This window comes from Callorhinchus milii, unplaced genomic scaffold (assembly GCF_018977255.1).
Source record: "Callorhinchus milii isolate IMCB2004 unplaced genomic scaffold, IMCB_Cmil_1.0 Scaffold1, whole genome shotgun sequence".
Lineage (NCBI taxonomy): Eukaryota > Metazoa > Chordata > Chondrichthyes > Chimaeriformes > Callorhinchidae > Callorhinchus > Callorhinchus milii.
This window is the reverse complement of record NW_024704742.1, coordinates 63,907,707-63,932,835: the sequence shown is the minus strand read 5'-3', so window position 1 is coordinate 63,932,835 and position 25,129 is coordinate 63,907,707. Positions and strand designations below refer to the sequence as shown.

Below are 25,129 nucleotides of genomic sequence, written 5' to 3'. Positions count from 1 at the left end.
AGTATGGGTTGGAGGTACGGCTACAGTTTAACCAGCTAAAACCTCAAAGCTTGCCATTGAGCTTATTGACAACAACAGTTGTGAGATGTAATGGGAACCAATAGGTTCCATCCTGTCTGGGGACATTATCCCATAGTGTGCACAAAGATATCAGCTCTCCATTGCATGTCCTGATCATGGAACTCGCTGGTAGCATCACATGTTGCCAGTTCTCTTTCACTGTGTTTAGCCCCTCATAGAATTTTGTGACTTTGTTTCTTTGAGAACAAGACAAATGGCTTGAAGAACGTGGAGCAAGTACCTGTAGCAAAGGGAAGTGCTGTTGTCTGAAGCTAAATCCACATGGAACAATAGCAAGTTTCATTTATGTTTGGTCACCCGGGTGTTTGACACACCTAGGTCTTTGGCTTGCAGGGTTAACAAGAACTGAGTGGGAAGAATCCCTGCTTCCATAAGTCATTTAAATAACTGTTCCATCATGATAAGATGACTCCACATGCAGTAGAAACACCCCTTGCACTGTAACTGATCCAGTTACTAATCTTGATCCCAGCCTTTTATGGGCAAGTGTTGCCTCAACTTAAAATTGTTCCAACCTTATCCGGCATAGGAAAATGCTGTGATTTGGACAGTGACCCAGAGAAATGAGGGAATAAATTGGTCGCCAGAGGATTAGCTGCTTGTGTTATTGGATCCATTCAGGAAAGCAAAGTTTAAAAATATTAGAACCAAGAAGGCCAACCAGGTCAGAATCAGTCACTTATTTATACAGGTTGAAAGCTGAGTTGAAAGCATGAAGCCTGAAAACAGCAAAGTATATTTACTTACTTCACAGTTCAAAGGTTAGTCCTTGCGGATTATAGGCCAAGCTGTATTTGGTTTGGTGTGGATCAGGAATTCAGGTTGAATTGCTCTTGAAAGAGAAGCTTAGTGACAGACCTTTTGAAGGAGTTTCAAAAAGCATAAATAAGTGAATACAGAAATGCAAAGGTGATAATGGGAGTTATGAGCAACACACATTGTTTTAAACGCACGCATATTTGTTTTATTTTTGTAATAGTGATCCTTGCATTTGATATAGCGCCTTATCACTTCATCGAGAGATATCAAAACACTTCACGGAATATATTGTAAAGTGAATTGATTGTATATTTTGTTGGCGAAATGCAGCAATCAATTGCACACAGCAGTGTCCCACCAACAGCAACAACAACAACAACAACAACAACAAAATTACATTTATAGAGCGCCTTTCACATTGGGAGGACGTCCCAAAGTGCTGATCAGTCAGGTGTCGGAGCATGAGCATGGGCGAGGGGTGGTGTAGGGGTGAGAGAAGGCAGAGAGGTGGGAGGGAGACCAAAGGCACGGTCGAAGAGAAGGGTCTCGAGACCGGCCTTGAAGAAGGCAAAGGAGGAAGCGAGACGAAGGGACTGTGGGATGGAGTTCCAGAGTGTGGGGGTTGAGTCATGGATTGAGTGACCAAATTATTCATTTATTAGTTGAAGCAATTATTATCCACGGAAAGCAATCCATGAATTGACTAACAACCGGGTTCCTACTTATTACTAGGAAAACAGGCGTGTGGAGTAAGGAGACTAGCCTAAAGTTTTGCCCTGCCCAGGAATCAAACAGGGTCCTCTCACTTGCGAGACAAGTACTCTAACCAATACACTACAAGACTCTACATAGAAATACACGCGTGATAAAGAATGTTGCTAGCAACATAATGCCCTTGTTTTAAATCCGCGTACGTTCGTTGTATTTTGCAGCGTTCAGCAAATCCATAATACATTTGTGCTTAACGTGCGCTTCTGTATTAATGCTTGATTCTTTGCATGGCATTTTGTACGCCTCATGTCATTCCTAGACACAATAATATGTATGAATAAAAAGGGAGTTTCTCCCCGCCATCTATTCAACACCCGCCCAGCTAAAATTGGTCATTTACTTTTTGGCTGTGGGGCATTGTTCTGTGCAAATTGGCTGCTGCATTCATCTACAAATACTCAGTAATAGACATCCTCACAATGTGAAAGGTTAATTTATTCATTATGCAGCATGGGCCACCAGTTTATTAGATCATGGCAGATCCTGCTTTTTCTCCATACTTCTCAAGTATTTATACAACAACATTTACATAGTCCCTTTCACATTGGGAGGATGTTCCAAGATACAGGACAGTCGATGGTTTGCACCTGAGCTGGGGGTTGGATTCTAGAGTGGTGAGGGCCAAGGGAGTGGGGGTGGGAAGGTGACCGAAGGCACAGTCAAAGAGTAAGGTCTTGAAACAGACCTTGAAGGAGACAAGGAAGGAGGCGAGGCAAAAAAACTCTGGGATGCAGTTCCAAAGATTGGGCGCAGAAAGGCTGAAGACTCGACCACCGTTGGTGGGGCGGGCAGGGCGGGGGACATGAAGCAGGAAAGTGGGGAGCCAGTGGAGCTTAACAGTATCCTGGGCACTAGCTCTAGAGCCTAGTACTGGAGAGAACACAAGAGGACACAAGTGGGACTTCCCATCTCTTCCCTCCACAAGCTGCAGTTTGTGGAGGGAAGACTTGGGAAGTCCTACGACAGAGAGCTAGTATAGTCTATCCTGGTTGTGATGAATGCATAGATAAGGGTCTCAGCAGCCAGCTGCACAATGTTGTGGAAGTGAGGGAAAGGTGAACGGGTCAGGCATTGAATATGGGGTTTAAAGGACAGCTGAAAGTTGAACAAGACACCAAGGTTCCATACTGGATCGGTAAGGTGGAGAGTGCATCCACGTATAGTGATGCTGTCAGCCCTTGAGTTGAGTTGAGAAGGTGCTGACGGGAGTCAAGCAGAACAGCGTCTGTCTTGTCAACATTCAACTGGAGAAAGTTAGCTTTCATCCAGGACTTAATATTCGACAGGCAATTGGTCAGAACAGCAGTGGTCCAGTGGAGGCAGACAGATAGCGTTACGCATACATGTGAAAGCTAACCCTGTGTCTGAGCATGCCATTACTGAATAGGAGCAGGTAGATATTAAAAGGGAGAGATAGAGCCCTGAAAAACATGACGTAGTAGGGGCAGGAATGGGTACAAACAGAGTTTCCTATAAACAGGTTTGGATGTGATGTGTCTAAGATTTTAGGCTGGCACAGATGCAGTCTGGCTCAGAACAGTTACTATAGGAAAGGTTTGACTCAGATGAGAATCCTGGACCAAGAAACTCAGATGGAGTTGGGAGGACCTGAGGTAATGTGGCAGGGATGGATCCTGGTACTGCCACAGCGAAAGTATTAACTGTGACTAGAACACTCAGTCTGAGACACGTCAACAAAAAATTAGGTGGACTTAACCCAGCCGAGCTATGTCAGGCTCACTCAAACAGGGTGTTGGTGTGAAAACTCCTATTATAGAGTCTCATCTGCTGTGAATGCTGATACAGCAGCTCTTGCTATAACAAGCTGGAACAAAAGCACCACAAGGTACTTGTAGTGTAGTCATACTGAACTGGGTATGTGATGATTCAAAACTCATCCACAGTTTAAGAACAGGTTTGCAAGACACTTTTCAGCAAAGTGAAAGATATCACTGGTGATATTTAAAATACTGAATGTTGCGTTTTCACCCAGTACACACACACACAGAACCACACAACATCCATGTGGAATGTGGAATCCAATGTGGCATCTATTATTAAGGTAGGCCATTGAATTGAATACTATGAATGAGGCAAGAGGCAAATGGATATGTTGTGAGTAGGGGTGGGGGGAAGGTGATGTACAGAATGGATAGAATTGAGATTAACAAGTAGACAGATTGCCACTCCTAACATGTTTACCTAATTCATGTTTACCTGATCCTACTGGTGAATGTAAACCATCTTTTTGCTGGGTGAGCACAGGTGAACATTCTCAATGGCAAGCTATGGGTTTTAGCTGGTTGGACTCCAGCAATAACCCAACACACACTCTGGGGTCTCCAAGCCTTGGCTCTTGTCAACCTGCACCAGGATTTACCGCAATTTGTAAACATGGGGCATCCTAGGAGAGAGTGCACATTCCATTCCGGACACAGGGAAATGTCCACGTACAGACGGTATACATATGTGGAACTGTCAATCTGGTTTGGATACTCGTAAGCATGGTGATGGGTTTCCGCATGTGTCAGGCACACAGCTGACCAAAAAATAAAATGAACATCCAGATCTGAATTGCTCTTAGGGAACGTATTTCTAGTATGATTCAGAGCATATTTTCCCCATTACGCATGCCGTGTTTAGTAGACGACAGGAGAATGTTAGGAAGCTGTCAATTCAACAGCTAGTGTGTGAAAACAGGAAAATTCTGGAGCAGCAGAAGTCCCAATTTCCCGTGTAAACAGGGCACTGCTAATTAGTGTTCACATAATGGTTTGAAAAAGCACAGCAGTAATGACTCAACAATGGATGAGTTTGGCGATGATCTGGCAGTGATTCATTTCGCAGCGTCATTGTCAGACAGCCTTTTATAACAGTTTACTACTGGCATTCCAGTACGCTTGAAAGAATACATGTTCATGCCTTTCCTTCTGCAAGCTTGCTGATACACACAGGGCTCTTGTCTGCACTGCCAATTTGCAGCAACGTTTTGCTGAAATTCAGCTACAGGTATTTTTTGTTTGTTTAACCTAGTTTACCAGTGTGAAGAGGGGTCTTCTTACAGAAACCCGGATACCTTTTCAAAGCTTTGCTCTCAGGTGGATGTCCTGTGGATCAGTTCTCAGCCATTGGAATGAGTGAAGCTCTGGGTTCTTATTCTGAAGGGTTTGGCTGTCAAATCATTGTATAATGGCATTTACAGAAGTGAATTTATTGGGGAACTGGCGCTTGTTAAAGTAGTCTACAAGGTTCATTAGCAGGTTTGCAAGCAGGGGAATTTGCAATGCCCTTATGTTGCTGGTGTCTGTGGATTTATTACCAATGTCGAATGGCAAATAAAAACAAACATTTATGATGCATTGATCATGCTGCACTGCAACCTATGTCCAATGTTCAGTCTGTCATCTTCCAATGGAGTTTTGCAAGTCGGCAGTTCTGAGGATTTAAATAGAGTTTCTCCACAAGAACACCTGATTTGTTTTAGTTTAATACTGTGTGTTCAGTGGAGATTAATGCTGTGTTTATACTGTGGGTTTGGTGGAGATTAATGCTGCGTTTATACTGTATGTTTAACGGAGATTAACACTGGGATTATACTGTCAATTTAGTGGAGATTAACATTAGGTTTACACAACACATTCAGTGGAGATTAATTTTTTTTATACTGTAATTTGGTGAAGATGAACACTGTTTATACTGTACATGTCATAGTAGATGGCTCATTCTCGTCTCTGAGCCAGAAAGTTTTGGGTTCAAGCACCATGTTGGCATTTTGAGCTGACAGTCTAGGCTGACACTCCAATACAGTGCTGGGGAACTCTGCATTGTAGGAGGTGCTGTCCTTTGGATGTTAAACCAAGGTCCTGTCTGTGTCTGTTCAGGTAGATATAAAAATGACGTCTCTTCTGGTTCCTGGCCAACTATCCCCCAGACAAAATTGATCACTCACTTTGTGGCTGTTTGTGGGACATTGCTGCGCACAAATTGGCTGCCGCTTTCGCCTGAAAGATACACAGTCAATACACTTGACAATATATCTTGGCATCCTCCTGACGCTATATCAAAATGCAAGGAATATCGTTATGTTTAGTGGAGATTAACAGCAACAACAACAACTTGGATTTATATAGCGCCCTCCACGCCAGTCGGCGTCTCAGAGCGCTTTATAGTAACGGATCCCGGGACCGAGCCAGAGGGAGGGGGAGGAAGGTGATCAAAGGGGCGGTTGAAAAGAAAGGTCTTCGGCAGAGACCTGAAAATGAGAAGGGAGGGAGCGAGACGAAAGGAGTGAGGAAGGCAGTTCCAGAGCCTCGGGGCATAGTGACTGAAAACATGGCCGCCGAGGGTGGAGCGGAGGACTCAGGGGACAGGGAGGAGGCCAGACCCGGAGGAACAAAGGCAACGGGTACTGTTTTGAGGAGAGAGGAGGTCAGAGAGGTAGGGGGGTGCAGAGGGGTGGAGGGAATTGAATACAAGGGTAAGGATTCAACACTGAAAAAATTCAATTTTTTTAAGGGATTATTACCTCTGAATAATTATTACCCCTGTTTATACTGCATGATTAGTGAAAATATAAATTCTGTCAGTGTGAATTGAATTAGTGTCCATTCTTCCTAGATTTGAATTCAATTCCTATGTGTTTCAGTGGTTGGTTCAGGAAATTTTAAAGGATAGTTTTTATTGTTTCATTGAGTGACTGACTACTGTGTTTAATAACATTAAAAGACTACATTTTGGAGTACTATGCCACAGAAGACAAAAATACAGTGCTTTTCACATCGGGAAGGTGTCCCAAGGAGCTTAACAATCCTGGCTTAGCAACTGAGCTGGGGTTGAGAGCCAAGTGGGGCGGGGAGGTGAACGATGACCAAAAGTGCAGTAAAAGACGTAGATCTTGAGACAGATCTTGAACGAGATGAAGGAGGGAGCAAGTTGGAATAACAAACAATTTTCCAAACCCTCAGCCATCTTGCCCCAATTCTCTGGAACTCTCTCCCTAAATTCTCCCCACCTTGCTTCCAACCCACTCCACTCTCAAAACCCAGCCCCAAGAACATACCTCTTTGGTTGCACCTCAAGATACGCTCACTCCCCCATTTCCCCCCACCAATCTACAACCCTGCTCAGGCTTACATTCCACCTTTCTAAAGCGGTTTCTCTGAGAAGTTCTCCTACATGAAAGACTCTGCATTAGATCACAAGATTGGTTCAGATGAAAAACGCCCTTCGGCCCATTTGACATCATCCTTCTGAAAGTGCAAGTTATTGTTGTAATGTAGGTACAGGCCTTCTTTGTCTTTTATAATCATTAGGAATGGCAGGTTACTCAACACTGAAAGGCAGGCTGAGGCAAGCACACACGCGGATAGAAAGTAGTGTAAAAAAAGAATTTATAGCTTGCGGTTTGGGAATATATGTTGGCAATTTTTTACCACAGAAGTTTTTTTTGTAAGTGTCAGGTTATCCAAATCTTTATGAAATTGATAGCATTTCTAAATTCCGGGGAATTTCTTAGAAATTTTGCAACACAGCACCCCTTGAGCAACTCTGAGTGGGATGATTATAAGAGTACACCGGAAGGGATATATCCAGGCATTAAATCTTACAGCACATCATATCCATGCTGATGCTTTTTTCCACATGAATCATCTAGTTTAACCCTATTCTCCTGCCTGTACCCCACATCGAGTGCACACAAAGGCAGATCCCAAGTTAATTGAGGCAGGTCAGGGGCAGGAGGGTAAATTGAGAGGAGAAAGTACTGGGAGACATCTGCATTATCAAGGGTCCCCTCCTTTGGATGAAATGAAATGTTTGCATTTTAAAAGTTCTATGGCACAGAGGTTTGATGATGATAATAATAAATAATCCTTGTATTTGATTTAGTGCCTCATCACGTCTTTGAGATGTCTCAAAGTGCCTCAGAGCAAACGCTGCAAAGTGAATTGACTCTATACCTTGTGGGCGAAACAAGGCAGCCAATTGCACACAGCAGTATCCCACAAACAGTTGTTGATTTTGTGACTTTTTTTTAAATGTTAAAAGAATTCTACATTTTTTTTAAAGGGATTATTACCTCTGAAAAAGCAATCTGGCAATTGACGAACAACAGGGCTCCTACTTACTGCTAGGTGGAGAGAGGCGTGAGGAGTAAGGAAACTTGCCCAACATTTCATGCTGCCTGGGAATCGAACCCAGGTCCTCTCGCTTGCGAGTGGTCTAGCCATTAAGCTACAGGACTCCACACCACTAAGTTACAGGACTCCACTTGTTGTTGAAAGCATATTCATGTTACATTAATGTACATCAAACAAACTGCAGTTTAAGTCACTGAACAATGCATTGAGGTTACATTGGTACAAACCATATTATTTTGCTGCCGCACAAAATGAATTTATAATGTATATCTGTGCTGGTGCCAATAATCCCTTAGGGAGTGTGATAGTGCTGGAAATACATATAGTAATGTCTATAAATGTAATTGTTGAAGCAGCTTGAATCGTCATGTATTAGCCTGGCTTAGCTGGAAACACGCTCACCTCTGAGTCAGAAGAACACTTTGTGTATTCAAACTCCATGTCGCAATTTTGAATTCGCTGTCTAGGCTAAAACTCCAACAAAATGCCCGGGTGTACGTTCCGTCTGCCTGTTCAAGTGAACGTTAAAGATCCCATGGAATGAAGAGAGAAGTATCTATCAATGTCCAGGCCAACAATCCCCCAGCTGAAAATGGTCATTCACTTCTTGGCTGTTTGTTAGACATTGCTCTATGTACAGGACATTGCCCTGAGCAAATTGGCTATTGGTTCACCTACAAGCTATATAAATACCATACTTTACAGTAAAACCTTTTGACCAAAATGAAAGACATTATTATTGTAATATAGAGCCTGACCTTTTTCTAAATGTACTGAAATATAATACTGGAAAGATTATATTGGAAGTGAATATTAAGGCAATGACTTGTGTGCTCTATGGAACCTTGGTTCCAGTGTTGTGCTCCGAGACGCTACCTTTTATAATGGGCATCATACAAATACAGGTTTTTCACCTCAGCATGGCAGAAGCTGTATAAAGCTTTTGTTTGTAATGTAAACCCATATGTGTTGTGTATGGATCAGGGTTTCGAGTGCCAAGTGAGTGCTCCATTTATAGTTCTCTGTGTTTCCCTGAGGAAGATACCAGCTGGAGACTGAAAATGTTGGCAGTAAACTCTTTGTTATCTGCTCACTGTCCCTTCCCCAACCACCTCCCACACCCCACCCCCAACTTTATTACTTTTGCCGCAAGGTGATCCTTCTGCCCCCCCTCCAGCCCCCACCCGTTATCTACATTCAAACCATGCCTATGATTATTTCCCCTTCACTATTTCGACCTTGCTCAGCCTCCAACCCTGCCACCATGATGAGCTCCAAAATGTTATCCTATGCGAAAGCACTATATAAATGCAAGTTGTTGGTGTTTCATGTTATTAAGGAACTTATAGTGCAACATTGAAATAGGCTCAATGTTAAGATGCTGAGTTGAGACTTGTGACCAAACCTCTCTTGAATCACTGGCTAAAATGAGGTAAAAGAGTTTGTGGCAGTACCTAATATCTTCTCTCTACAGAACACTCTCTATGGTCGCTCCATTCCAGTTGTTAAGCCCGTAATCTTTTATCACCTGAAGGCTAAACACAGAGAGGAAATTTCCCACTGAATCAGGTGTTCGATGAATGTGGGCACAATTTTACCCACGGTGCTCCGATTAATTTTTTAAATCAAAGATTCAAGTTTATCTCGACTGAGAAGAATATTGAGTATACATGTTTTGCATGAGCACAGACAATATATGACAATATCCTGGAGATAAGAGACATTAAATATAAGTATTTTACAAGATTCACTTGAGCGAGTGGAACCAATTTTCCTAGCCTTCAGGCTCAGAGTTCCAATCCTAGCCTCTGAGACTATTTCGCCCACAAAATATACAGTCAATTCACATTACAGTACATTCTGTGAAGCCCTTTGAGAGTGTTCTGTAGAGAGAAGCTATTAAGTACTGTGACAAGCTCTTTTGCTTTGTTTGAGATGTCTCGAAGACGTGATAAGGCGCTATATCAAATGCAAGGATTATTATTATTTAGCCTTAACATTTCAAATTGAACGGAATTGTGGAAAATTCTTAAATTCAGCCTTGATTTGGAAGTCTGTTTCCTGCAGTTCTTAAAAAAAAGCCAACTTCCAAAGCAATAAATTAAAAAATTCAGGAATTCAAGGAATTTAAGAATTTAATTCCATGAATTTAAGAATTTTTCACAATCTGTGCAATTTGAAATTTTTCCCCTCTTGATTCGAACCCCCAGCTCGGGTGCAAACACTTAACTGTCCAGCACCTTAGAATGTCCTTCCGACATGAAAGGCGCAATATAAATGCAATTTTGCTGGGATAATAATCCATCCCCCAAAAACAATATTTGGCACAATTGTCTGTGGAACACTGCTGTGCGCAATTGACTGCCATATTCCCTCTTGGCAATGTCATCCTGAGACACAAGGTAGACTTCCACATGTATGCAGATGGCACACAAATCTACTTTGCCTCCTCCAGTACCAACTCCAGGGACGCCAATATTCTATCAGTTTGTCTGGCAGACATCAGGGCCTGGATGAGTGCAAATTTCCTGCAGCTGAATGTGGACAAGACAGAAGCCATACTGCTTGGCTCCCGTCAATGTTTTCACTCCTATGGATCTGACATCCTAAAACTCCCCAGGTTCTCCCTCAGACTCACCAAACCAGTGCGCAATCTAGTCGTCCAGTTCGACCCCCAGCTGTCCTTCCTTCCTCACATCTGGTCCTCGACCAGGACCACCTTCCACCACTTCCGCCATATTGCCCGCCTCCGACTGTACCTTACCCCAAATGCAGCCAAAACCCTTGTGCATGTGTTTGTTACCTCCCGCCTGGATTACGCAAACGCACTCCTCGCCGGTCTCCTCAGCTCCACTATTCAAAAAATTCAGCTCATTCTGCCCACATACTGACCCAGACCAAACTCTGTACCCACTTCTCACCAGTTCTGACCAGGCTCCACTGGCTCCCCATCATCGAACAGATGGATTTCAAGATCCTCACACTCGCTAATATCTCCCTACCTCACCAAATGCCTCACTCCCCAATCCACCACTTGCCTAACATTTCGTGAGTGCTCTAACCACTAAACTACAGGACTGCATTACAATATAATCTGTAAAGTGCTTTGAGATGTCTCAACAATGTGATAAGGCACTATATCAATTGCAAGGATTATTATATATTATTATTTGTTGTTGTTTAAAGCAAAATTATAATCTGCTACTGTTCACAGAGCGCAGGTGAAGATTAATTAAAATATCGGGGCTCCTGCCAGCACTCACTCTATTAAGATTAGATCACTTTGTGGTAGAGGAACAAGATTCCTATACGTGAGAGAGAAGGGAATTGAGGGGTGTGGGCGAAATATAGTAAAGAGATGGACTAGTTGGGCCAAAAGGCCTGGTTCAATGGCCAACGTACCTCTGTAGACAGCAGCACAGGCCAGTTGGGCTGAGTGATCTGTCTCATTCCCATAGATTCTATGTAATCGACTGGACTTGATTCTGGGAATCTTCCCTGCCTCAGCTCCACCCTCAGCTCCAGTGCCTGGTCACAATTGTCAAGCATTTTGAGGCATCCTTTTGATGTGAAAGGTCTGTATAAATGTAAATTTATTGTATTGTAATCCCCTAATTCACCAGTGTGCTATTGGTTCTCAAGCCGGGCATTCTCATGGCTTCTTAGAGTAACACTGCCATCAGTACTTAATTAATGTAGGACGTTCACTTCCAAAGATCTTAAGCCCATCAACCTGGGGTTTCGAAGAGGTGAAAGGACAGTGGCCTTTGCCTTTTAGAAACAAATGTACACGTCAGTCACTTCCTTCCAGGCAACACAAAGTACAGTCGCTGCGGAAATGCTGTTGAGCAGGCAAGTGGCAAAAGGCCCAGTGCCTGAACACCAGGAGGTAGGAAGGGTAAAGGTCCCTCAGCCTAGCTCACTCTCCTTATGCTTTGGTAACATCATGCACAGAGACTTCTCAAAACCTTTCAACAATTGGCATCAAATCTGGGTCAATGTATTTACTCCTGGTAGCAGGAGTAAATATCAAGAAGCGCTTTTCAAAAGGTACAACTATATACAGTCACACACCCCTACCCTTCCCCCTCCCTTCCCTTCTCCCTACATAAATACAAGATATTGTTGCCGTTTAGTATTGCTATTAGCCAGTCTTTTCCGAGGTGACCAAGTAGTTAAGACAATGGATTGCTCTCCTCTCTTCAGTATCTACATGCTCCCGCTCGATGATATCATCTGCAGGCATGGGATTAACTTCCATATGTATGCCTCCGCCCTTGATTCCAGCACCACTGTTGTTCTGACCAATTGCTCTGTGACCTTGTAAAACCTTATCAACACACCCACTGCCTCTGCTCAGCATGCACAGGCTAACTTCACGTCCCCCACCCTGCCTGCCCCACCATTATTGGTCAGATTTTCAGCCTTTCTGCCCCTTCCCAGAGTCTCTTCATCTCATCCTTTCACTCACCTCCTTCATGTTCTCAAGATATTCTCTTTTTCTGCGCCTTTGATCATCTTCTCGCCCCCACTCCCCTAGGCCTCCATCCCTCCCCAATCTAACCCCCAGCTCTGGTGCAAACTTTTAATAGTTTATCACCTTGGAACGTTCGCCTGACTTAAAAGGTGCTATATAAATGCAATTTATTGTTATTGTTTCTAATCTATTGTGCAGTATACACGTGGATTAAAATTCCATCCTTATTGGTTTATAGTGAGAGAAGGTATAGAATATAATTTTTGACACTGTCCCGTGTGAAGGGTGCTAAATAAATGCAAGTTGTTATTCTAAGGTGTTAACTCTATAATAATAATAATAATAATAATCCTTGCATTTGATATAGCGCTTTTCACGTCGGGAGGACGTCCCAAAGCGCTTCACAGAATATACTGTAAAGTGAATTGACTGTATATTTGTGGGCGAACGCGGCAGCCAATTGCGCACAGCAATGTCGCACAAACAGTCGTGGATTGAAAATTACCAATTTTTTATTGTTTTTGGTTTTGGAGGGATTATTATGCAAAGACATTACTCTTGAAGTTCTGTACTGAGAAGAATGATCATATCCAGCATTCCAGCCAAGCAGAGACCTCAGCAGAGAGGCGGTTCTCAGTCCAACCGGATGGCTATTAATTAGTGAACAATCAAGCTCCCAGCGAGTGTGGTCCTCCTGCAGATATTAATCCAGTCTTTGTTCCAAACTAAGATCCTCTGAGAGACTGGGATACTGCCAGTCTCTCCTAGAGACCAGGAGCTGTGCCAAATTCCCTCAGAGCAAGGAATACTGCCAGATTCCCTCAAGGATGGAGATACTGGCTGATTCCCTCAGTGACTGGGAGCCATTCCAGATTCCCTCAAGGATTGGGTTGCTGCCAGATTCCTGAGGGATGATCATGATCTATGTGCCAGCAGACAAGATCAAGCATCCTGGCCAGCATAATAGTTGTGGCCTAAATCTCTTCTGAATGCTGATTGGAACATTCCAAACAAAGGCTTGAGAAAAGTTTACGCAGCATAATTATTTAAGATTAAACTAGCCCTGTTCCAGATTGAATCTCAATATTTGGAAAATATCAGGCCTGGCTCAGCTTTTAGCACTCTCATCTCTGAGCCTGAAGATTGTGGTTTCAAGCACCACATTGAGTCTTCAAGAATCATAGTCTAAGCCAACATATCAGTACAGTTCTGGGAGAACCACTGCATTGTTGGAGATGATAGCCTTTAGATGAGACGTTAAACCAAGGTCCCGACTGCCTGTTCAGGTAGACGTTAAAGATCCTTTGACACTATTTAAAAAGATACTGGAATTCCTCCTGGTGTCGTGGTCAACAATCCTCACGTAAAAATGATCATTTTCCTTCATAGCTGCTTGTGGGATATCATTGTGCACACAATGCTGGTCATTTTCACTTGCAGTAAATCCTGTGAATTGCTGTGAGACATTTCAATGACTAGATCAATCGCTCCATCAAATGCAAAGATTATTATTATCCCTTGTATGTGTGTGCCTGCTCTCCACAATTCTCTCAAAATCCATTTTGTCTTGTGCCTTTTTCCCTGCATTCAAATCCTTTCTAAAAACCTCTCACTGTGCCTTTCTCACATCGTAAAACCACTTCCCACCTTGTTCAGTGATCCACATCATTTCTGTCAAGTGTTTTGGGACATTATCTTACATAATTGCAAGTTGTTGTTGCTGAATATTGCATGGACACAAATTCCACTGTTCCTGCAACCATCACCTCGGGGTAATGTTGTGATCAGAGCTCCATTGCAATTTGTGATTCCCAAGTTCCCACTCTACATTCCCACTCTAAGTTCCCTCTACATTCACTTCCAAAATCATGGAACGCTGAACATGTAACACCTCTCACCTCTTCACAGAGCCAATGTCTCATAGGTGCACAACAATAAGATTGCAATTGATATAGCATCTATCATGTTGGAAGATGTTTGAATATGCTTTGCAAGATTTACAGTAAAATGTATTGACTGTATTTAGTAGGAAAAGATGGCAGCCAATTTGTGCACAGCAATAGGCATAAAGTGAATGCAATTATTTGGAGAATTGTTGGCCAGGATCCCAGGAGAAACTCCCTTCTGTTTTTGAAAAGTGCTATGGGACCTTTAACGTCTACCTGAACGGCAGATGGGACATCAGTTTAATGTCCCATCCGAAGGACAACACCTCTGACAAAACAGCACTCCCCCAGCGCTGTACTGAAGCCAAGACTGTGTGAGCTCAAAGTGGCGCTTGAACTCCATCACCTTCTGACTCAAGAAGTAAGAGCACTTGCAATTGATCCAAACTGAACGAGACATACCTAGAACAGACCCAGAAAGGGGTGGTGACCTTTTGTACCAATAGATTATATCGCAAGCTCTCAGCCATACTCAGAGAATGTTATAGCTGGCAAGGCTGCCATTGTTTTCATTCCTCATGTTCATGATTTATCAACACACCTGGGTCAGGAGCTGGAGGTGTGCTGTTTAGGATATGCCTCTGCACAGATAATGCTTTGCTTTGCACCCAAAATCAAGCAGTACATCACTGAGCTGTAATTCAAAACATTGTTGTGAGTTGGAAAGAATTCTCAGTTGTTCATGTAAGTGGTCAAACCGGGCTCCTTACCCCACTCAAGATATTGAGGCAGTTGTGGCAGATGTGATAGATTTTCCTTTCAATTGGAGGTGAACTGAGAAAGGGAGCCTGGAACTATTAGTCTCAAAGTCCATTGTAATGATAATCCCTCCAGAAAAATGGGGTCACTCAATCCATGACATTGCTGTGTATAATTGGCTGCTATGTTTTGTCAACAAAATACACAGTTAATCCACTTTACAATATATTTTGTGAAGCGTTGTGAAACATCTCAATGACATGGTAAAGCACAATTATCAAATGCAAGGATAATTATTATTAATAATATTCTCTTAAAATTTAAACTCACTCTGAGTTGTGGAGAAGAGCCTCACAATCTCAATTTGGAAGCCGATTTTCCGCTGTTCTTTGTGAGACCTGAGAAAATAGGCTTCCTTGTTTAAGTCTGTTCTCTACCACGCCTTCTTCCATTTGAAAGTTAAAGGCTTTAAGCCTAAGAGTGTGAAGAATTACAGGTTCCAGGTTCCTCGAAGAATTCCCCATTCCAATGAGGCGGTGACATTCGCTCAATAAATTGGACACAAAATGATGATAATTCTTACATCTGATATAACACCTCTCACATCAGAAACACATCTCAAAATGTTTCGCAAGATTTTACTGCAAAGTGTGGTGACTGTGTAGGCAATTGACGAAAGGGAATCCAAAGATAACCGTGAGAAATGTGGCCAGGTACTGCAGGTTCATTGTGAATTAATGAAATCCCAAAACCAAATTATTTGTTCAACTTTCTTACAGTAAAAAAGAACAAAAGTCTGTACCTCCATCATACCAGTCCTTGCCACGCTCCACTGGCTTCCAATTACCGAACGGATAATTTCAAGATCTTCTCACTTGTTTTCAAATCCCTTCATGCCGTCGCACCTCCCTACCTATCTGACCTGCTTACCCCCCCACTCCATCACCCGCTGCTTCTGCTCGGCTGCCTCTGGACTACTGTTTGTCACACATCCCCTCCGCTCCACCATCTGTGGTCACGCCTTCAGCTACTACACCCCGAAACTCTGGAACTCTCTCCCTCAATCACTCCATCTTTCCCCCTCTGTCCACACTTTCAAATCCCACCTAAAGGCCTTTCTTTTTGACCGTGCTTACGGTCACCTCCTCCCTCCCACTCCCCCTGGCTCGGTGTCAGACTCCTCCATTGTGAAGCGCTCCGAGACCCTACCCCGCGTTCAGTACACCATATAAATACACGTTGTTGTTGTAATAGTAATATTAAAATTCCTTGCTTTTGATATAGTACCTTTAACTTGAAGAGGATGTGTCAAGGCGTTTCATATTGTGTGCAGTGCAGTAACTGTGTTTTTTGTAGGCAAACATGGCAGCCAATTTGTGCACAGAAGTGTCCTACAAACAGCCATGAAGTGAAAGACCAATTTTATTTGGGGAATTTTAGTACTGTGGGATCCTTAAAATCCAACTGAACAGGGAGACCAGACTTTAATAATAATAATCCTTGCATTTGATATAATACCTTATCACGTTGTTGATGCATCTCAAAGTGCTTCACATAATATATTGGAAATATATATTGACTGTGTATTTGTGGACGAACTTTGGTTTAACATCCAAGGACAGTAGCACACTTTTAGCATGCTGGAGTGTCAACCTAGACCATGTGAGATCAGAGTTGAGAAGTGGGGCTTCTTTCATCAAAAACAATCTTCAGGAAGATTAAAGCTAGTTTACTTTCAGGATTGTTCCAGGAAAGACATCTGCTGTCTGCCTGTAACAATTGCAACACCATGCAATTGCATCCAATTCATATACTGCGTATATATTTGTGTGCGCTTTGTAAAACATTACTTGGCTGGGAGACAAACGTTTGTCTTCAGGGTACGAGGAAACCGCAAATGGCCTGGTAAACAGGAAGATTTAGATCATGCCTGCCAATTTAGTTGCATTGCACTTTCAGCAAACACAGGAATCAATCTCTTAATACCCATTGAGAATTGATGGCTCGTCACGTTACAAGAACTTTAAAATCCAATCGAAGCCTTTCCCTCGAGATGTCTATCTGGATTCATTTCAATTTGAAAATGGAGAGAGATGTAAAAGCAGCAGAGACTAACATACTGAGACCATTTAAGGAGGAAATCTTCACAGCCTTTGACTACATAGCAAACAGTTTTGACCTGCGTCAAGGTCAATTTTTAACATTTGTTCAGATTTGCTCTTAATGCAATGCGCTGGGGCCTATTACTTGCCTTACAGAAATAAACAGCTAGGGGCAAGAATAAAGGGGAAACATGCCTCTGACTTTGGGTATTGAGATTGACCACATATGTTATAGAAACAAGATGACACTAAGACTAATAACGTTTAAGACACAATAATTACTTCAACTAAACTGACGAAAGCTTAGCATTACAGTACAGCTGCCATCAGCACTCACTGGGAGGAAAGTCTTTGCTGCAGGGAATCTGTGATGGACTCTCCAATGCACAGTCCTGTTCTGAATTGGTGATTTTTACACTGCACAATCCCTTAGAGGCGCCAAAATGGCTTATTCTGTGCATTTTAGTCAAGGATTTGGCTCTTCCTGAACGGTTTGACTAAAGACTCCTTGTGGAGTTTTGTTAAAGTCAAAATATAACTCAGAATATTAAAGTCCATAAAGTTCAAGGCCAATGTGAGTGTATCTTCAGTTGATCAGACCCAGTGATTGAAGATGATACAATTTAAGGTATCGCGATTGAAAAGCAACATGCGCACTTTATCAATCCTTGTAAAAAATGGTCACTCAGACTTTACCTTGACGTGAACCATAGAAGCTTACAGCACAAAAAGGGCATTCGGCCCATCATGAAGGACACAATATGAATCCTTATGGTTATTATGGTGGGGATGTGTGCAGTTCAATAAACTGGCCATGTTTTCAATTGACTCCAGTTCAATGTCTACCAGAAGAGATGATCCTTCATTTGAATCCATATGACATTCACCCAGGACTTGACTGACAAATTATTACAGTAGTGAGTCTGTAACACTCATCCTGTGTCCTGACTTCCTGTTCGTGCCAGGCTGATTTATTCTTCTATAACACACTACACTTTACAAGATATCCTGTGAAGCACTTTGAGATGTCTCGTAGATGTGATAAGGCGCTATGTCAAATGCAAGGATTATTATTATTTATTATTATATTGAACCTGTTGTCTTCGATTGCATTTTGTTCTCCTTGCGCATTCAGCATGATGAGAGCATCCCAATTAATTTAAGAGGAGGGAGCATTGCCTGCAGGGTACAGACAGCTAATTCATGGAACATCCCCACTCCTTTCCTTCCTTCACTCCAACCCTCCCTCCGCCCCTATATTAATTGGGCGGTGTCACCAGCAACAGGTGAGGAACTTAATTAAAACTCAGTCTGGATTCCAAGACTAGTCTCAGTAATAACAATCATAATCCTAATTTGATATAGCTCTTTATCACATCATTCAGATGTCTCAAAGCACTTCACAAGATTTAATGTAAAGTGTAGTGACCATGAATTTTGTAGACAAATATGGATGACTAATTTTATTCAGGGGATTGCTGACCAGGACACCAGGAGAAACTATTCTTATTTTTTCGAGAATAAGGTCTAATGCCAATGGTGAAGTTACTATGCCAAAATTTAGACAATAATCCTGCAACTTTGCAATGTCCTCATCTACGGTTCTGAAGGCGATGGGTTCCATTTCGCTTCAGAGAACTGTGCAGAGAACTGCCGAAGTAGCACATGCCTCAGTTCGATAGCTGATCGCCTACGGTGAAAGGTAAAGTGCACTTTCTTCAGTGTACAGACAGTGGTTACAAACACAGACATTTTTAGGGGTGAGTCATGAGTGAGACCTGGCACAAGGCCCACTATATTTCCTGTGAAACTTCATTCTGGAAGATATTTTCGAGATTGGAGCCTGGCCTGGCTGTTTCTCACGAGGCAGCGAGTTACAGTTTGGGGAATTTGGGTTCCAGTTTTTCTTCTTCCTTTTGTTTTTTAAGCTACTTCTAAGTTTGAATTTGAGTTTAGGATTGAGTCCATGAGTAAGCAAAGGTGAATCTATTGTAATTATTTAAAAAAAGGTCAAGAGATGTTCTTGGAAATTATAGGCTGGAAAATGTAATATCAGCTGTAGATTTAATATACTTGATCAAAAGTAATTATACCCCCCACCAGCTTTTCCCACTTGTTGGTGAATGAAGCATTGCGTGGTTTTAATGATTTCTTAAGTATTTTGGGGGTCTGATTCTACTTCTCCTCTACCTTATAAATGGACTTTTTCACCACAACTGCTCTAGTTGGGTTCAAGATAACCCTGCTGCCCCAAATTCCACCTAATCCTAGCCCTTAATAACAACAACTTGAGTTTATTTAGCATCCTTCATGCAGGACAGCGTCTCAAAGCACTGCACAGTGGTGCGGATGGATGTCGAGAAAGGGGAGGGGGAGTTGACCACAGGTGAGATCAAAGAGGTAGGTCTTAAAGTGGGATTTGAAAATAAGTAAGGGGGTTGGTGGTGGGGGTGGGGGAGGGAGTGGAAGGAGTGAGGCAAGGAAGTCCAGAGGTTAGGGGCGAAGTGACTGAAGCCACTATAAGTGAGTTGAGTGAGGAGAGTTGTGGGCCCCAGTGACTGTTCTGGTCCTCCAAGTCCTGCTGATGAGCCAGGTTGGTTGTACTGCCATCAGCAGTGCCCTGGAATACTGCAGACCCGCCTGGCTCAGGAATTGGACTACTGAGACCACCACAGAGGGAAGAGTTGATTTTGACATTCCATTGCCAAACATGTCACCTTTGAGCTAGCTCAGCCCCAAAGAAACTCTGCTTACCTTCTCCCACCATTACCAGGAGGATAGTTGCTAGTTGGTCATTAGACATATGATAAGCGCAAGTTTGAGCCCTCACTGGATAGATAGCGGGCACACAAACTCCTTGCAAGCCTCTTTGTGACCTGTACGACTTAGCATGAAACGCTTGAGAGCTTTGAGGGTTGGTTCCACCAGTTGGAAGTACAGAGCTTTCTGAAGAGTTTCCCCCATCAGCTATTCATCGGACTTCAGTGTGGTATAATGACATGTACAGGAAAAGCTTGTGATGTGCTAGACTACTTGATGTTCTAGGCAAATCCAATACTGGGTTTTAATAAAAATAATACTTGTATTTGGTATAAAACCCTTCACATCGGGAGGGCGTCTTAAATGCTTCGCAGGATTTGCTGTGAAGTGGAGTGACTGTGTGTTTGTAGGCAAACACGGCAGTCAATTGCACACAGCAACGCCCCAAAAAAGGACCAATTTTATCCGGGAAATTGTTACCAGGACACCAGGAGGAACTCCATTCGAATAGAGCCACGGGATAATAATAATAATAATAATCCTTGGATTTGATATAGCGCTTTTCACATCTTAAAAGGATCTTTAACATTCACCTGAACTTGCTTTAATGTCTATTCCAAAGGCACCTCAACCAATGCAACCCCTCTCCCCAGTACTGCATTGGGAGTGTCAGCCTAGGCTATGTGAGTTCATGTCCTGACATGGGTCTTGAACCCACAACCTTCTGACTCCGAGGCGAAAATGCCATGATAGTAAAGTAATCTCAGAAGAAGTTTTTTTTCTCTCATTCCATCGGTACTTACGATCGTCTTTGAAAGACCAATGAGGATTTTGAATGAGTAAAGTGCAGAAATATATAATAGCAGATGTCTTGTTGTATCTTTAAAAAAAATTTTATTTTGACTGTTGCTAGGGTCATGAGGCTGCTGGGGTAGCTGAGTAAACATTATTGACAATAGTTGTATCACACACTCTGAAAATGGCAAGTTAGGCAAAAAAAAGGAAAAAGGAGGTAGGGTTTTAGATAGGAAAACAAGGACACTTTCTTCTGACATAAGGAATCCGTCCTTCGGATGAGATGTTAAACCGAGGTCTTGTCTGAATGTTAAAGTTCCCATTGCACTATTTTAAGAGAAGGAGGTGTACAAAGTACACAGTCACACCACTTTACAGTGGTGATTCTCTTTGAGACGTCTCGATTATGTAATACGGTGCTATATCAAATGCAAGGATTATTATTATAGAATGTGTTTATCCAATATGGGCAATGTTGACCCCTATATTCTGTGAATACATTCACCATGCCAAAAAGGAAAACCCATGCTTACTGGATCTGTTTACGTTTTTAATTCAAAATACTGCCGTACCAAAGGGTTAAACCTATCTCATGCACTAATAACACTGATCATTACATCATGTTGCTTCAGTTTATCTACTGAACTTTGGTATATTACCTGATTACCCTTTTCCTGCTTTGTATGTTCAATGGAAACCCAACTACATTGCTTCAATCACTATTTATTTCTTTTAACGGAAACAGCCATACAAATTCTCTTTGTGTGCAACTCATTAACATTTTACAGGAAATGCATGTAGTTAATATACTCCTGGGCGTGGCTCTAAAAAAGAAAACTGTAGAACTGTGAGCTGGTAAATGCTGCTGTAACTAAAACTACTCTCTCTCACACTCACTCCCAACCCTCTTGATCTCATGGATATTGTACCTAGTATCACAAATGCTTTCAATTTCATTTGTTCCCAGTAATATGTGGACTCTGGAATGAAGTTACTCAGTCACACTCGCTGAATAGGTTATCTTCCTGAATTACTATATAGATTTTACATAAAGGCACCTTGTCAAAGCTTTAGCTATAAGCAACTGTGATAGAAGACAGGAGAGAGAGAGAAAAAAACACACTCTATTTTGTGTTTGATTGATCCACAGATGGTTCTGTGAAGATAAGGAGCTGCAAAACTCCCCAGACATCCAGATTTTCCAGAATGGAGATCTCTATTCTCTAATCATTGCTGAAGCTTTTGAGGACGACACGGGACGATATACTTGTCTGGCCACCAACCATCTTGGATCAGATACCACGTCCGCTGAGGTCTACATTGAAGGTATGTTGGTTTGTGAGGCTTTTTACGTAATGGTCATTGCAATTGTTGAACTGCGGCTTATGTACAGTGGAGTCACTGAGTGAGGAAACTCTTTTTACAACAAACGTAAGAATGGGACACTACCTCGCATGAAGCTTGCTATATAGGTGCAACTTGTTGTTGTTATTTAATGAAGCTTAATAAGTATTTGCTCAGTTGGTAGCACTTTTGTATCTGGGTCAGAAGGTTGAGGGTTTAGCTTCATGTCAGTAATTGGAGCTCATAGTCTCGGCTGGCAATCCCTTGCAGTATTGGAGAGCGCTGTATTGTCAGAGCTTTTGTCTTTTGGGTGAGATGTCAAACTGACATCCCGTCTGCTGGCCATATGGATATTAGCGACTGATACATCAACAACAACTTGCACTTATATAGCGCTCTCCATGCAGGGCAGCGACTCATGGGGGGAGGTGGCCGTAAGCACAGTTGAAGAGAAAGGTTTTCAAAAGGGGAGAGAAGGCAAAGCGGAGGGATTGAGGGAGAGTGTTCTAGAGTTTCGGGGCGTAGTGGCTGAAAGCACGACCTTCGATGGTGGGGCGGAGGGTGCGATGGACGAGGAGGAGACTGGTGCCAGTCGAGCGGAGGCACCCAGTGGTGGATTGGGAGTGAGGAGATCAGAGAGATAGGGAGGTGCCAGAGAGTGAAGGGATTTGAAAACGATTTGGAATACCATCTTCCAAAGATTAAGGGAGTTTCCCACAATGTCCCACCTAACAATCCTCCAGGTTATTAACTTCATGGCTGTTTGTGGTACCTTGCTGCAGACAAATTGGCACCATGTTTTCTCACTTGTCACTACACCTGATAGCAATTCCCTGTGAAGTGCTTTGAGGCATTTAAATGTTGCCAGTGCTGTATGAAATTCAAGTATTGTTCATATATTTTTGCTCTTGCACATTAAATATGAGCTATGTAGGCTGTTCTTTGCTGAATCAAAAGCAATTTTGTTTAAACTTTGAACTATTTCTTGTTTCTTTCACAACAGCTTCCAACTTGCATTTATATAGTGTCCTTCATGTGGAGTAGCGTCTCGGAGTGCTTCACAAAATCCAGTCTACACTTGACAGCATGCATTATAATGGGGTAGATTAAAATTAAAAGATTACTGAGATCATGTTATCTGTCAACTCCTTTACTTACCTCTCCCCAAGTCTTATTCTCTGTATTGAAGAGTTCTACTGAGGTACAAACAGTACTATGGGCACCTTGGGTGTATATGGGTGTGTTTGTGTCTTTTCACACATCAAGAGGATGTGCAGACAGTGAAATGTCTTAATTTGATGTGTTTTTCTTCACATCACAATAAAAGTTGCACCTTCTCACGTCATTGAACAATCTCAAAGTGATTCACGGGATTTACTATAAAGTTTAGTGGCTGCGTATCCATAGGTAAACTCAACAGCCAATTTGCGCATAGCAATGTCCCACAAACTGCCGTGAAGTTAATGACCATTTTTTTCCAAGAGGATTGTGTAGATCTGGGAATAAATTTGATCTGTTGTTCTACAATAACGAACACCTAAAGCCATGTGACCAACATCCAATTATCTTATGCTTATATAGTTAAAAAAAATTAGATTATAAGGCGCTATATCAAATGCAAGGAATATTATTATTTATTATTATTGAAAAGAAAAATCTCAAAACTACAAGTTTCCCATCACAGAAACACTTAAAAGCTCAATGTGTGGAATTTTTTAAACACAGCAGGCACACAAACAAAAGCAACCTACATTTATGTTGTGTAGGATAACATCTCTGACTTCCTTTCCCCATCTCTCCTCTGCCAGTTTTCTCTCACCTCTCTTCTTTTCCCCACCTTTCTCTTCCCTCCTCTCTCCCACCTCTCTCTGCCCCCTCTCTTTCCCTCTCTCTCTCTCTCTCTCACTCACTCTCTCACTTCCCCTCCCCCTTCCCTTGCATGAAAACCTAACACAGTGAACCCTAATTTAAGTCAACTTATACATATAAATAAAATCAGGACAACGTCTCATTTTATTTCAGACATTGACAAGTAATAATTCTATTAATAGTAAGCCTTAATGTGACATTTAAATGTTTAAGCTATTTGTGGATCTCACTGTCATGACCCCCATGCAACTTGAAGCTTTGTACTGTGTACCCAGGCTGCTTGTGTTAAATCACCGAATATTTATAATAATCCTTTGCATTTGATATAGTGCTTTATCATGCCATTGAAATGTCTCCAAGCGCACCACAGGATTTAATGTAAGTGTAATAACTGTGTATTTGTGTGCAAACACAGCAGTCAATTTGCACAAAACAAAGTCCCACAAACAGTCATCTAGGTGATTCTTGGCCAGGACACCAAGAGAAACTGTCAGATGGGAGCTTTGTTTAATATCTCATCCGAACATTGTTCTTGCACTTGCACTTGCTGATTCCTCAAGCCCGCTTTGCCTGTCAAACGCTCTGGGATGCTACTCCCCGTGAAGGATGCTATATAAATGCAAATTGTTGATGTTGTTGTCTCCCTTTCCTTCATTGCCTGGCCCTGGACTCTGAGATAATGCAACACAATTTACATTTATTATAACATGGTCACGATAGGAGCCTATCTCAAAGTGCTTGACAAAGCAAAATGACCACCCATGGTAGGGGTGGGTGACAAGGCGAGTGGGGAGGGGAATGATGACTGAAAGCACAGTCAAAGATGTATGTCTTCAGATGGCTTTAAATATGAGGCAAGAATGAGTTGGAGGGGCTCCAGGATAAATTCCACAGAGCAGGGCCAGAATGGCTCAAAGCTTTACAAAGCCGGACTGGACACCGAGCAGGGAGGTGACTGTGGGCAAGATTAATGAGGTTGGTTTTTAGGCAAGACAAAGGAGTTGCAGGAAGCCCATAGTGGCTGAAGGCCCGACTGCTGATGGTGAGGCGGATGGAGCGAGGGAGAGCATGCCCTAGTCTGCCGAGTGAACGGAGCAAGCAGGAGAGTGAGGCTGGAGAAATATACAGCCGTAGGGAATTGCAGTGCAACTTGCTGAGGAAGGAAATTATTTCCACCTTGTGATCTTCGCGGCAACATTTTCTTGTAATGTATACTCACTGATGTCACATAGCTGAGCAAGCATGCGAGTGAACAATTATCACTGGGAACTCCGATCCTGAAAAATGCACTTGCCTGTCTTTAAATACCTAGAAGGAAATTGGAAGCCTTGGCAGAATCTAATAGTTCCAGTGACCTGTCTAAACTGGTTACATTCACCTATGCTGGTC

General features: G+C 42.4%; 1 protein-coding gene across 3 annotated transcripts in view; it reads left to right on the top strand.

The window, feature by feature from the left end:
• Positions 1-25,129, top strand: part of palld (palladin, cytoskeletal associated protein) — a 212,419-nt gene that overhangs the window by 78,627 nt on the left and 108,663 nt on the right. For all 3 annotated transcript variants that reach the window (XM_007905272.2, XM_007905270.2, XM_007905268.2), the window contains exon 3: positions 21,678-21,853. In XM_007905272.2, the coding sequence (XP_007903463.1) occupies positions 21,678-21,853 (176 nt within the window). The remainder of the gene's footprint in view (positions 1-21,677; positions 21,854-25,129) is intronic.